Here is a 15,965-nt window from a genome sequence, read left to right on the forward strand (position 1 = left end):
TGACAAGTATTTAAATGAAATTTGATGATGTCATTCTTATTTCCCAACCTTTTTTATGAGATAGGCAGGGATAAAATTGTAATAAATATTTTAAACTAATGAACACATGTGGACAACCATAATGATAGATTTTTGCAAGTCAGAATTTTTTACTGGTAAACATACAACTCTATTAAACTAGTAGAAGTTCCTGAGAGCCGAAATAAAGTTTTTCTTTCTTCAAAATTATGTTCTGTGTGTTCTACAGAATAGTGGTGCCTCGAAAGGTGCTAAGTTCTAATAAACTCTAATGATGGTGCTTATTTCATGTAAAGATATCCAAAGGTTATGATGGGAAGAACCTTATGTTTCGTGAAGGCTCCATGTATAATGCAGCATTTAGTTAGTCACAAAAAGGTTCTTATTTAATATGAACATAAAACATCTGGATGGAATCCTAGGACACCGTTAACTGAAATGTTCTTGTTACATAATCACACCCCACAGTTTGCTTTCAATTCAGCGCTCTATTGCTTTGTTAATGAATACAGGATCTAGTTGTAACTGAAGCAAATGCTATGTTATCTTCAGGAAGGAAAAATAAAAACACCTGTATCCATAATGTTGCCATTTATGTACAACCATCAGCTCCTTATTCCCTAAGTTTCCCTGAAGTCAAATGCATCAGTCATGACACCCTTGATTATAGTGCTAGAAACAAGCAAATGAACCAAACAATTACATAATCTTTATTACTTTACGTGAAAAAATATGTTTTTAATTCATGCACTGTTGAGCTTCAAGGATAGAATTGGATGAGGAATGGGTAAGGACTGTGATTCTCATTGTTGATCAGCACCCCAGGCTGATGGCTCAGGCTAACTAGCATTATTCAAAGGAGGCCACCTGGCCACAGTGACTTCAGAGGTCACTAGTGAATGTAATATTGTCCTGTGCCCAGGAAAGTAATATACTGGACATTCGTATCCATATCCACTGTCTACTATTCACATTATATTTCTCCAGAGTTTATTTCCTTTATTCCAAGTGCTTTACCACAAAGACATTTACACCAGAATGTTTATTGTGCCCAAGGCATAATTGCCAAGTAGTGAAAGCAACTGAAACTTCCATTAACCAATGAATGAGTTAACAAAGTGTGGTATATGGAGGCCATGGAATACTATTCAGCCATAAAAAGATGGAGATTTTACACCTATTATGTTTACCTGGATGGAGTTGAAACACATGCTTCTTAGTGCCATGACACTATACACTTAATTTAATTTAATAAAATAAGGGAATCAAAAGCACCTGCTAGCTGAAGAAAGCTCCCTGGAAAGTTGCTCACTGTTTTATTCTCTTTGGAGAAAACACACACAAAGTGTGTTACACTAGAAACATTTGTATGCAAGAATAATGGTAAATTGGATAGAGGAGCTGTGCTAAGTTACTGTACACTTCTATTTTTTCACAGAAACATATTTTAAAACATTTGAATTGGTATATGTTCATTCATATCTTATTTCAATACAGTCTTTGAGCCTTTTTGTTTAGGCTCTTCTTATATTGAGCTATATTGCTAGCAACATACAAAATAATTACCATAGATAATAAATAGTAAACAATAAATTCCACGGAATAGCTGCTTCTGTCATCAGTGTTTTTAAGAGTTATAACTGATTTCAAGAAATGGTATAAATTTGTTTTAGATGATTGGTCTGTTGTTTGTCAAATTTGGGGAACAAAATAAATAAGGTCATAAGTATTTCAGGTTAGAAGAGATTGATTTGTATTTGGATATTTATTAGTTGTAGAAAGATAAGAAAGATTACAAATACACTCTTATGTCATATATTTACCCTGAGTCATGTACTAAGAGACTGATTTGTATTTGGATGTTTATTAGTTGTATAAAGATAAGAAAGATTACAAATACACTTTTATGTCATATATTTACCCTGAGTAATGTACTAAGACACCATTCAGCATTTTGGAAATGGTTTATACAGGATGTAAAATATCACCATAAATCAATCATCTTGGTTTTTTAAAGTTCAGTTAATTCACTTAATCTATGACTTAAATTCATCTTAATCTATGACTATATACACTTGAGTTGACACATTTTGCACTTTAAACCATTAAAAAAGATGTGCCACAACTTTAGACTCAAGTTATGTTACTCACCTTTAATAAAATCATAAAATTTTGAGGAATTCAAAATATCAAATGTTTGAGTATAGGGCTGTAAGTTTTATAACCAAGGAACAATTATTATTTTGATTATGGTTTAATAAGTAACTTCTTAGACACATTACCTTATTATATAGTCTGAGATATATCACCAAATACTGGGACCTAGATATATTACTAATCGTCTCTGTTTCAATATTTTAATTTTTATTTACATATACTAGATGTGTGTTTCAGTTAGAAATAAGATTCAGGTAAATTTCTTTTAAAAAGAAATGATATAAAAATTATTGATGGAACATAAATTTGAAAAGATAACAAAATATTCTTACTCTCTTTTTTGGAAACATTGTAAAAATCTAATCTCTGTCCCTCTTTATTCTGTATAAACCTTTTCCCTTCTCTATACCTAGCAATTATGTTTTTTCTTTTTTACATATTTGCCTCTTCAGACTGGCCCTTCCTGGCCATGTGGTATTAAAAAATAGGATTGCATAGCCTATAGTTCTTTCAGCATGACAGAGGACCATCTGTGAAGCTCTTGGTGCTTACCAGAATCTTAATTTTTATTAAATGTCAATTTAAAATTAAATTTGTTTTATTTATTCCTTTTTAAATTTCAGATTAATATAAGGGTACGTATGATTAGGTTACATTGCATTTGTTAGGTAAAGTCCCAGTTGTAGTTGAGCCCTTCACCCAGGAGATGCGCCGTATACCCTCACATTGTGCCCATAGGGGAGAGCTTAAGAAGCCCTCTCCTTCTTTTCCCCTACCCTCTTCCTTCTTCCTGAATTTAACTGTGTTTTTCTCTTGTATGGTCATGTAGTTGTTCATTTGCTAATTTCACGTTAGTATTGAGTACATTGTACGTTTGTCTTTCCATTTGGGGGATACTTAGGCAGATGTTCTCCAAATCCATTCAGGTAAACACAAAAGATGTAGAGTCTCCATCTTTCTTTGTATGCCGTGGAATACTATTCAACTATAAAAAGATGTTTTATTTATTCTTAAAACTTTCTCTAGAAGGCCAACTCCATTTGGAGATGAACGGTATGGAGCTTGTTCATAGATGAATCCCTTATCAGTCACTGTGTCTGGCACATAACCCCTTTGGGGCATGGGATATAAACAAATATGGCAGACACATGTGCATCAAAATTTTAATTGATGTCTTATTGGATAAATAATAATTGGGTTAGTAACATGTTCACGCACATTCAGCTTAGTAAAAGGTATTGTTTTCTTAGACAATGCTTCAGGAAAAAAAAATATGAATAGTTGATATCAGGTGATCCAGTTCACCATATTTTTTTTCTAAATGTTCTTAGGTTGATTTTACCTCAATGTAAATGATGAATCTTTTTTTGAAAATTTACAAATCTTTTATACCCATCAGACATTTCTCTAATTCTATCAAATCCATTGATAGTCATTTTTAATCTTGAGAAATTGTTAATCAAGCCTAATATGGCTTTCAAAATATACTGTCAATCATGATTATTATAAAAAACAGAAAGTCAAAAATCATTTTCTCTTTGGTCATGTTTTTAAAGTTCTTCTGCAGCTTCATAATACCCCCGAGGTTGTATAAGTTCCTACTCTCAAGTGAATAGAAAGAGGCATCATTAGCGTGATGAAGATAAATTCACTCTCTTATTTCAATTCTCCTTAGAAAATGATAAAATATTACCTTAGTTTTTCTTGATCTTTTTTTCTTTAGTAACTCTACATTCATATTTTATGTATAATGAAATTTTTTATTATGAATATATCTTTCTTTGGAAAAAACATCAGTGGAAGCTGTTCACTTGAAGTGCCTTATTTTTTCTCTACATGACTTGGTTTTAGAATTTTCTTTCCAGTTAAGTCAATTATAAATATTGCTTCTCCTACTCACAGCACATGACATATTATTACAAGCAGGAGTCATTGTAATATAGTGAACCCAGCTAACCTACCAAGTGAACTTTTCAAATGAAAACATTCAGATAGATTATGCATTGATAAATAAAAATAAATTTGCTTTTCAGGGAGTTTGGCCGCTGGAAAGTAAATAACCTTGCAGTTGAGAGAAGAAATTTCCTTGGCTCCCCTCTGCCTCTTGCCCCTGAATTCTTCCGCAACATAAGACTTTTGGGACGTCGACCTACTCTTCAGCAAATCACAGAAAATCTTATCAAGAAATATGGGACACATTTCTTGCTATCTGCTACTCTGGGAGGTATGCTTCTTTGCAAATATTTGTACCTGTGTGTGCTTGTGCATAAAACTGTATAAAATGTCACTTAATCCAGATAGCTGCAGTTTGAATAGCTGTGAATTCATTTATTTACTCACTCAACATATATATGGAGTGATTATTAAATGCCTTATACAGTGTTCAAAATCATGACATAGATGAATGTTACTTAGTCTCTTCCCAGAAGCTATTAATAAGCTAAAATCAATATACAGTAAAGATAGCAATCGTTTTTATGCTCTGTAAGATAATATGGACAATTTTGTTTAAAAATATAACCAATATTCAATCACTGGAAGGAGTGATCACTTCTGGTAATGGTAACAGGGAACAGAAAAAAATTTTAGAGTGAACTTTAAAGATTTATCATTACATTTTTAGAACTTTTTAGTATTTCTGACTATGGTTGATATATGGAATGAAAAAAGGTCATAAATACTATTGTGATACATAATATGAAAGAAATTAATTGCATCGTTTTCTCAACCAATTTATACATTTGTAAAAATTAAGAAAATTTTATTGCTTAAATTGTTAAATATGGGCTGATTATGGTTATTTATGATTTAATATTTTGAATATACATAAATAATATTTGGGGTATAATAAGCAATGATAAGCAAATATGAAATGAGCACCAATATGAAACTTGGCCAAAATGTAAAAATATTCTAGAGTTCACTGTATTAATTTTGTGTATGACTTCAAATAACATCAAACCATTTTATTTAAAAAATGAGTATTACTCTCTACTGGAATAAATAACATTGAATGATGTTAGATAGGAAAACCTTAAAAACAGCCAGTCCCTTCTCCCTTGTCAGTGTCTTAATAAGTTTACCAAAGCAGTCAGGCTGATTCACGCCAGGGACACAGCATCGCGAAACAACTTGCTCTTTGTTTCTGGCCATAGAGGATGACTTCTCTTTCCTTTTGCTGCCACTCCAGTCTGTCAGCCAGCCCCGTCATTTTATTACTCTGGAATATTTCCCCCATCAAACACTCTCCTCCCCTCCCTCCAACGTCTCCAGACCAAGTCACCATCACTTTTTCTCCTACAATACTCCTATGGTCTGTCATCCACATAGCTCTTCTTAAAACTTGAGTCATATCATATTCACTCGATTTATCGACACCTAGAACGGGCTACTTAAAATAAAAGCTAAACAATTCCTATGGTTTAGCAGGCCCATGTCAATGATCTGATGCCTGCTTTTATCTCAGGGTTTTTCGCATCTATCTGTTCTTCATGCTCTAATTTTCATGCATAGTAACCTTCACATTTTTTTCATATGATACTTTTTCCAAGAGGTCTTCCCTGAACACCCTTTGAAAAATAGTGCATTGTGGTGGGCACCTGTGGTCCCAGCTACTCAGGAGGCTGAAGCAAGAGAATCGCCTAAGCCCTAGAGCTGGAGGTTGCTGTGAGCTGTGATGCTACAGCACTCTACCGAGGGTGACAAAGTGAGACTCTGTCGAAAGAAAGAAAGAAAGAAAGAAAGAAAGAAAGAAAGAAAGAAAGAAAGAAAGAAAGAAAGAAAGAAAGAGCTCTGTGAATCCATTGCTTTCTACTATTTAATGATCTTAATAGGCATTCTTCATTGTATTTAGTGTTATGATGTGAAAATAATTAATTTATCTACTTGTTTAACATATATCATTTTCTGATTATCTTCTTGAAAATATGGACCTAGTCTGTACTTTTCACCACTTGACCCCCCACGACTATAGTAGCAACTTGGTAGATAGTAGATTCTCATTAACTACGCATTGCTAGCAGACTGAGGTTGCCTGGTCACTAGATAGATATAAAGGCTTATGATATACAGACAGATTGATTGAGATATAATGAAGGAAGAATATTAAATGAAAGTAGCAAATCCAGAAAACCAAAATGAATCCGTTTCACAAATAAAGATTCAGAATTGAAGAGAATTGGCATCCAAGCAAGACATGAGCAAACACAGACAGGTTTAAAAAGAAGAACCCTGAACACATTTAGAAAACTAAGTCTGCCATGTAAACTTAAGGTATTAAAGGTGCAAGGAGAGGTGTTTCAGTCAGAACGAAAAAACTGGCTGTTAGTGTACATGATTATTTCTCCATTACCTTCTTTCATACATGACTAATAGTATGATAAGCAGATAAAGAGATCAGACGAACCAGCTGCTGAAACCCAATACTCTCCCACCAATGAATGGTTTTGCCAGTGGTGAGACTTTAAAAACTATCAAGTAACTTCTCTGAAATGTAGTTTCATTTAGTAGAAAAGGGGAGAATAATGACCAGAGGCAGGGGCATAAGAAGCTCAGTGTAAAGGTAGAAAGATGTCCTCAGTGTATTTGGAGGCATAATTTAAACATGATGCATTTGCAGTAGCGTGGATAGCCAGAAGTTATAAAATATTTCAATAATTGTGAAAATATCCTGTGCTGCCTGTGTCCATTTGGCTTAGTAACCTCAATTATTATTAAAGCAACAATATCTGAAAGGTGAATGTGAAAGTATTTGTATAATGTCTATTAAAAATTCAGTGATTTTGAACACATATTCATTATCATTGATTCAAAACATTTGAAGTACATTTCAGAATTTGAGAACATAAAATATATTTCACTAGGCAAAAAAAGGAGGATACAGAGAAAAAAATGGAAGACAAGAAATCAGAACATACAAATGGGTCCCATGAGTATTTTCTTCCTTAGTACTAAAATTATGGTGACTTTTTGTTTTAATTATTTCAATGGTTTCGGTACTATGGATGCCACATTTTAGTGCTAAGATTTTTTGTTTTATTTGATTTTTGTTGTTTGGATTTTTTTCTTTTTGTTTGTTTTATAAACTGTATTTTAAAATGTTATGAGGTTATATCTTCTTTGGGTTAAGTATTCCATGAGAGCAATATGCTCTCTCAAAATTGTTTTACTAAAATTTATTAAAAATATTGTTCAAGAATTTGTTAAAGCATCACTCATCTCCCAATCTCTGAGTACTCTTGAATTTAATGTTCATGGTATTTTCTAGAGAAATTATTTTTCTTCTCTAAATGTTTGTTTTTCTTCTGATATCTGTGAAGGTGATATTATTCTTAGGTGATGTTAATAATTCAGTTAAAATGCATGACATTATTTTAGTAGCTTAAGAATATAAAATATCTTCTGGGCAGCACCTGTGGCTCAAAGGAGTAGGATGCCAGCCTCATATGCCGGAGGTGGTGGGTTCAAACCCAGTTCCAGCCAAAAACTGCAAAAAAAAAAAAGGAATATAAACTATCTTCTATTATATTGTATACTATTAATGATTTCAAGCCACATTTGTATTATTGTTATATTAATTACATTAAAACATTTTTGTTGTTATACGTAAGACATTTTACCTTCACAGGTTTTACCCAATTGACCATGAAATTGTATTAATTCATTTTGAAAAAAACATTGAAATTAGTGGCATTTAACATCAATTGATTCTCCCTCCCTCCTCTCACCAAGTAAGAACAAGGAATAACTATAATACACGCATAGAAGTTGTCATGGATAGAAGCAAACCTTTGAAACAAGTTGTTTTATAACTCAATGCTTCTTAAGTATCTAAATCTTCAAATAAATTTGAATATTTTTCAAAACAAGTGGGGTATAAAATACTCACTATCAGTACCAATGTGATAAAAAGAAAATAAATGAAAAATGGCTTTTCCCCAGGAGTTATCTAGTACATCATGGTATTGACTTCGACATAAAACATTTGATAGCATATTGGAAGCTTTTAATGGAATATTTTATGATAGATAAATCCAGTGATTGAATTATCTTCCTATAGGGAAAAATAAAGTATAAAAAAACCTTTTACAACATATACCATTCTCCCCATTTATTTTATTTTATAGCTTTCAGACTATTTATCAATATAGTAATTCAGCTTGCTTCTATTTTGGATAATGATGTTTAAATTCCATCACTGTTTAAGTATCTAAAATAAGCTCTTCAATTTAGAGAATCAATCTTGAAAAAGATTGCACTCCTGGGATGTATTGATTTCTAGCTACGGAATATATTTCATGACTGTATTGTAATATATTTTATTATAAGACAATATAGGACAAATACTGAAGTAAAAGTGTTTTTGTGTACCAAATATAGAAATACGAAAGAAAACGAATGAATAGGAGGAAAAAGATAACCTTAAAATCCTTGGGGATTAATTACGAGGAGATAGTGTCCTCCAAGTGTCACATCTGAGGACTGGATCAATTTAAAAAAAAAAAAAAGGGAGCAAGAAAAATGAAAAACAAGATATTCACTAAAATTTTGTTTAAATATTAATACAATTATTCGCGGTGATCTTAAATGCACCCTGATCCTCCTCTCCAGAGTTACAGACACTTTTACACCCAGTCATAGCAGCCCTGGAAAGCTGTCTGTCCTTCCTCTAATGCTCCTTCCCCTCTCAAGTCTGAGGCAGGGAGGAGGAGGCCAAAGCGTGTGGTCTCTCCTAGCAAGCACATGGTCCAGGGGAAGGTCAAGAGTCCGGCTTCTTCATGCCTGTCCCCACTCCTACATTGAGCCTTTCTGTGAGCTCACTGAGTCTGTTATATAACCGTGAGGGATCTATAAGCAAAGTATCTTCCCATGTAAAGGAAAAGTTCTATATTTTAATAGAGACCTTTTTTTTTTTTAAATTGGACTATTGTTTTTCGAGGACCAAATAGACACTGTCTTATTATTTGTTAATTTATAGCACATTTTAAGACTAGTATTATTCTCAACAAGATAAAACAACTTCCATATGACTACAGTTTTTGCTTTTAATAAACTCTTTAGTGGACTTATAAAAAATTTTTTTTCATCTGTAAGACTGTTTTGAAATTTGTTGGAAGTGTTTCTTAAGATAATATTTCTGTTTACTATATGGCTAAATTGAAGCATTTTTCTAATATCTAAATTTGTTGAGTACAGAAAATATTTTCTTCATTGTTCTGATTAAAAAAAAATCCATGAGTAATGTCTAAAATAGTATTAACTTGCCAGAATAGTTATTAAAATATAATGTATACTACCTCTACTATCACATACATAATAATAACTAGCTCCCAAAGTAGTTTATTTACCTCAAAGGTTTTATGAAATATTATCCATGTACCTCCTTTAAAAAAAAAGAATAGAAAGGTGCTGGCTCCATATACCAGAGGTGGTGGGCTCAAACCCAGCCCTTCCCAAAAAACTGCAAAAAAAAAAAAAAAAGAACAGAAGTTAGACAGTAAGACACAATATGGACAAAAATTAGTTAGACTTTTTATCTGTTTCCTTGTATCTTTGTAGCTATGAAGACTCTCAGTGCTCTCATTTAATTTCAGAAAGAGTCAATTCTCACTTTTCTCTCTGTGAATTATGTTCTGTATAAAGTATACACAGTTAGTTATTAATCCTATGTTGTATGCCACCTTCTTTCAAAGTCAATTAACAACTGTCGTTCTCATTTTCACTTAGTCTCTTCTAAGTACAAATTCTTTTACTTCACCTTAACTGTAACATAATAAGTAAGTGAATCCACCATATCAATGAATTTTATTTCTTAAAGAAATCTGAATAATCACTTGAAAATAAATTACCTCCTCTATTAGAATAGATGATCTCTTTTAAGAAAAAAAAATTGGAAAGAAAAGAAATATGTTCCAAATCTTCCTATTCCAGGAAATCATCAAAATAATTGGCACTGAAGGGGAAAAGGGACTATTATACTTGTATTTCTTAAGAGCAAATATGTCAATTTCTCTCTCTTTCTCTCTCATGTTTCACTAGTAAAGGAAATGAAAAATCTGAAGTCAAAGCAATATTGTTAATTAATTATTAATAGTTTGCAAGGTAGTTATCTGCCAAAATTATTTAAAATCATTAGTTAAACAATAATAAAAATTTTGAAAGAAGAAAAAGATTAAAACGGATATGCCAGTTGATCTTAATAATGGTATTCCTTTAAACCAAGACAAAAGATAAATATGAAGTTGTGAATCCTGGAAATGTGAGTGTATTTTTTCTGGTTCTTCTATATAGCACATTGATAAGGTAGATAAATAACCTGTCTTGCTTTTTTTGACAAATATCTACTGTTACCTATAACAATGCAAAAGACCTAAGACTTTCCTTAAAAGAACATTCCGGTCACTGATAAGACAGACGTTTAACTTGGTAATAAATTTTATTGTGGTTTTGAGCCTCATTACTCGAGCGTGGTCCATGGACCAACAGCGTCAGCAACCCGTCAGAGCCTGTTAGAAATGCAGAATCTCAGATTCTCTCCCAGATTAATGAATCAGAATCTACATTTTAACAAGTTCGCCAGGTGATTTATATGCACATTAAGTTTGAACAGCGCTGTTTAAAGTATCTATATAAATTGAGAGTACACTCAACTGTTCCAGAAATCTAACTTCTGAGAATTAATAGTACATAAATAAAGCAGGAGTTTGTAATTATTCATACCAAAAGTGTTCAGAAATACGCATTATAACATTGTAAACAGCTCCAGAATTAGAAGTAACTTAATTGTGTTTCCCTCAGGATAGACTCATCAACACCTGACCTTTGAAATATTTATTTCCAGTTCTGTTTTTTTATGCCATTATGCTATTATTGGAAAGATTATGGTATCTGGGCAATTTTGTTTAATAAATGTATGTGTTTGCTTACAGGTTACTGTTAATGATCATAAGTTCAGTTGCTTTACTTAAGAACACTTTTCAGAATATTTTTATTTTTGTCAAAGTAGTATAAAGTTCGTGCTTTCCTTTCCATCCAGATGCCAATTGGTGTTAAGCCTCCATGCCTTTTTTTAACTGTCTTAATATATTTGGTTCTTTCGCTTGCCAGAAGTTTTTCATTTAAAATTTGTTATGTTTATTTATTTCTTAAATATTGTCTTATTTTCTTTCAACAACACTGTCTTAGTAGATTAGTAGGTGGATTTCACCAGGCTGTGTACCCTTAACATATTGAGATCAGGTAGGATGTTTTAAGTAGTGAGAACAAAGTTGACCAGCAAACTGGATATGATTACAGGAGGACAATAAAAACCAGCCTTGGACAAAGAATAATGTGGCTCCTCATTACCAAAAATTGGACAACATTTCTGAAGTAAAATGTTACACCAAAAGTAAAACCAAAAGCTAACTTCATTTAAACCATGTTTGTGATGTTTATTCTGGTGAGAAGGATTTCTACTCACATAGTATTTTTTAACATGCAAAGTCCACACCAAGCAAAGCAGGCATTTACAATAAGATCTTCGAGTGTAATGAAATTGAACAACCAGAAGACATATGAACAAAAGCACATTTTTTTTTTTTTTCTCATGGAGGGAGTATATGTGTTATAGGCCAGTAGACTAACCCAAGAGCAGTATTATAAAATAAAATAAAGGCTCGGCGCCTGTGGCTCAAGTGGCTAAGGCACTAGCCACATACACCTAAGGTGGCGGGTTCGAATCCCCAGCCCGGGCCCGCCAAACAACAATGATGGCTGCAACCAAAAAATGACCAGACGTTGTGGCAGGCACCTGTAGTCCCAGCTAATTGGGAGGCTGAGGCAGGAGACTCTCTTGAGCCCAGGAGTTGGAGGTTGCTGTGAGCGTGCTGCCATGGCACTCTACCCAGGGGAATAGCTTGAGGCTCCATCTCAAAAAAAATAAAAATAAAAATAAAATAAAATAAGAATACAGCCAACCCATAAGAATTGAGAATCAGACTCTTTGCATTAAAAAAATGATGCCAATCTCCAGTGGATTATAATAGTGGTTATTTCTTACCAATACCATATGTTGGCTGTGAGTATCCTGTGATGTTTTTCTGTCTCCTCATTCAAGCTGAAGGAGAACACTCCCTTTGAAACATGCTTTCCTACTGGCAAATAGAAAAAGCAAGAGAGGAGATGTAGCTTGTGATACCTCTCCAAATGGAACTAGATCATGGCATACATGGAGCATACTTGTATTTCACTGTGGATCAAAGCATTCTCCTTCCCATACCAGAATAAAGCCCCAGGAGACATACTGCCCAGAGCTCTTTCCTACAATGGAACATTAATCCTTGCGTGCTTGTTTGCATTAAAAATGGTACAGTAAGTAACAAAAAATAATAGAACCTGCCATATTATCATTATTGATTTAATTCTAGGATTCTTTTCATCATTATCTTACCCATTTTTAAAAAATATCTTGAGGGTAGGTATTACCTGTGTTGTCAATAGCTATGGCTTTGAGAATGCAAATTGAGAAAATCCACATGTGAAGTAAATGTTGTCAAAGTTCCCTAATGTCTATTCCCCATGGACCCAACAGAGATGACTTGAAAATCAGAACAGGAGAACACATAATTGTAAGGGCCAGGGCATATCAAATGTGCCTAATTCTGTGAGCCAATCCTGTACAATGTTGAAGTGGTGGTTTTTGTTTGTCTTACTGTCCTCTGTTTCTCATTCTCTATGAAAGCATCCTTCAGTATGTGCTTTTAAGGTCCGTAAGCCACCATAAAATTTTAGTTGTTTAAGACACAGCTGCTTGATTTCCATGTGGAATAATCCCATCTTTTTATATTCATAGTCATTAATCCTTTTCACTTTCTAACAGACTCAGAATGTTGAATCAGTTTCAAAATCACACTTAGTTTTTACGAAATGTGTGGATGTCCTTTGGAACCCTTGTCATGCTTACCAGCTATGGCTGGTTTAAAAAAAATGAATACAAATGACTTTTGAACACAGTTTTTAGTTGATTAAATAATACCATTTTAGTTGTCAAATCTGAACATTGCTTCTCCTTCACATAGAAATCCGATGAACTTTGATAATGTAATACTTATGGGAAATTTGCAGTAAAAGTTTGAAGATGCAATGTTTTTTTCTCAAGATTAACTGTAAAAATCTCAAGGAATATAAAGAACATAAACATCACAAAAACATGGTCCTTGTGTGTAATGGAGAAGACGAAAAAAGAAACATCTCTTGGACAAAGAAAATAGTCAAATAGTCACATTTTCCATGTATATTGCTGGCTTTGTCACAGTATGTTAGACATTTAACAACCCATGATTTATAAAACTTGAAATTCAGCACAGGATAACCAACTTACAACAAAGAGTTGTACAGTCTGTTGTAAGGGTTAGTAAAGTAAACCAAGGCATTAATAAAGGAGCAATTATAGAAATTCAGACTGCAGATTTAAGCTGCCTCGCATGCTTCACCGCAGGAGAAGTTCTGCACACATAAATTAAAGTTCAGAATAGAGAAGAACCATGAGCAGTTTATGAATGGATTCTCTTTACAGGCTGTGGGAAACAATAACCCACCACTATCTTTAATAATCTCATATATCTTGATTACAAGACCCATTGGAAAGCAACTTTGACTAAGTCCAGGTTCCTGTGGTGAAATGCAGTATCTATGAAACCCAAGCTTATGAAAATTTTAACCTTCTCATTTACACTTAGATCATAATAAAAAAGCAAAGGAGAAGAAATCAATTTATTATCGTTCAGAAAATACATAGTCTGCCAGGTACTATAGAGGAATTATATTTTTGTAATCTTTCAAGAGTGGAGAGTAGGCTATTCTTCCTGTTTTAGCGATGGGAGTGCTAAGAGCGTGTGTGACTTTACCAACATCCCACAGCCATCAAGCAGAGGGATGGAGAGCCGGCAGGATTTGCCTTTATGTACCTGACTCTAAACCCCATGTTTCTTTTTCCTTAATGTATCATATTGCCTTCAGAATTTTTTAATCCAACCCAACTAAATTAAAAAATAATCAGTTATAAATCACTGAGTTAAACAGCAGTTTATTTTATTATTTTTCTTGTCTGAAATACGTATTTATTCTTCAATGTGGATGTAGGAAGACTACACGTAAATGTGCAGCAAGCAAATTCAGAGGCTTGGAAAAATCAAGGAAATCTATTTTTGTATCTCTCATAGATAAGGAAAATTGATCTTATTTATTTTGATGATTTTTGACCAGCAGTTTTCTATGTTTATTTTTGATTGCTTAAACATATATCAGTATTTGTTCTTTCATTCAGTTTGTTACAGTGAGGACCATTCTAAACCCATAATCCCTAGCTCTTATTGGTCGTCTTGCAGTTGTGTGGTGAGACCATCTAACATTTGCAAAATATTCTTAAATCGAATCTGTTTTAATTCAATTTCTAAAAATAAGCATATGCCACTCCTCCTTTGAAGGGTGAAGTATGACTTACTTGCAGCCCAATTAAATTAAGGATATGCACTACATCACAGGAAAAGTGAAGTGTAGGTAGAGACAGTATTTAAAGGGCTATCTTGTGACAGCTTTGTTTTCTGCATATGAATACAAATAATAGGGCAGGATTAATGACATTGTAAAATAAGTAAGCAGGAAAGCTTCAGTTATTCACAAATAAAACAAAACAGATAACATTACTAATTACTGGAAATGTTTCAGTTTGGAATGTGTTACTTTCTGCGGTTCTAAACAACCGTGTTTAATAGCAAAAGAAAATAATGGCCTGTAAACAACTTTGAGTTCCTAAACCATGTACAGATATCTGTTTCAGCTTACAGCTGCTCTTTGAGGAAGACTTACTATGCTCACGTTCCATAAAAGGAAAGTGAGTCTTAATTTACATATTCAAAATCAGGCAGTTACTAAACTGAAACAAGCATCAGAACCCAAATCTGTTTGACAGTAAAAGTTGATACACGTACATCTAAATTATCATAACTAATTCTACATTTCTCTGTCTTCCAGGACTTCATAATCCAGTGAAAGAATCTCTTCTACTGGTTTAATTATCTCTTCAGTTCAACGACATATAGTTTTTTAATTAATGTTTGAACACCTCCAGTAATGGGAAAATTCACTACTACACAAAGGGAAATTTACTGAAAATGACCGTCTTCACATATTTAAATGGCCTTCTTGCATCTTTACAAGGCAAAACTAGCATCCAATTAGTTAATTAAACCAGTGTTTTGAAATTAACATATTACCAAACTAAAGAAGATGTTAGGTACTATTTTTTAAAATAAGCTTTAAGTTTTCTTCCTAATACAGGAATCTGTAGGAAATATTGTGAATTCAGCAAGGCTGAACTTGGTGCACTTTCCAAATGGAATCATCTAGAAATTTATTTTAGCCATAATATTGCATATGAATATACTATTTAAGGAAAATTTTATTATGAATTAATATATTTTAAACATGGACCAAATACTGAATGAAATTTTTAAATGCTCATGACATTATTTTTTCCTCAATGAATTTTCCAACATACCAAAGTAGAGAGACTTGTACAATGAATGCCTGTATATTCACAAATAATCATATATAACATAAAACCATATACTATTCCTCCTTCTTGCAAGACGGCAGAATTTTTATTGATTCTTTGTACATTTGTTTTTAGAATATTTCCCCCAAATTGACCTACATTCAAAAATGTGTGCTCTTCAGTCACTCAAAATAATTATGTTTACAAACTTGATATGCACTTAGTAACACTGACGTGTGCTTTTAAATTTTAGGGA

The 15,965-nt window shown here is 33.0% G+C and overlaps 1 protein-coding gene across 2 annotated transcripts in view; it reads left to right on the forward strand.

Moving 5' to 3' along the window:
- Positions 1-15,965, forward strand: part of BRINP3 (BMP/retinoic acid inducible neural specific 3) — a 376,264-nt gene that overhangs the window by 190,889 nt on the left and 169,410 nt on the right. Inside the window, exon 3 of one of the 2 annotated variants that reach the window (XM_003785611.3) lies at positions 4,209-4,399. The exons of the other annotated variant lie outside the window; for it this stretch is intronic. Coding sequence (XP_003785659.1) covers positions 4,209-4,399 — 191 coding nt within the window. The remainder of the gene's footprint in view (positions 1-4,208; positions 4,400-15,965) is intronic. 2 annotated transcript variants of the gene reach the window in all.

This window comes from Otolemur garnettii, unplaced genomic scaffold (genome assembly GCF_000181295.1).
Source record: "Otolemur garnettii isolate 467f Iridium unplaced genomic scaffold, OtoGar3 scaffold00016, whole genome shotgun sequence".
NCBI classification, from domain to species: Eukaryota; Metazoa; Chordata; class Mammalia; order Primates; family Galagidae; genus Otolemur; species Otolemur garnettii.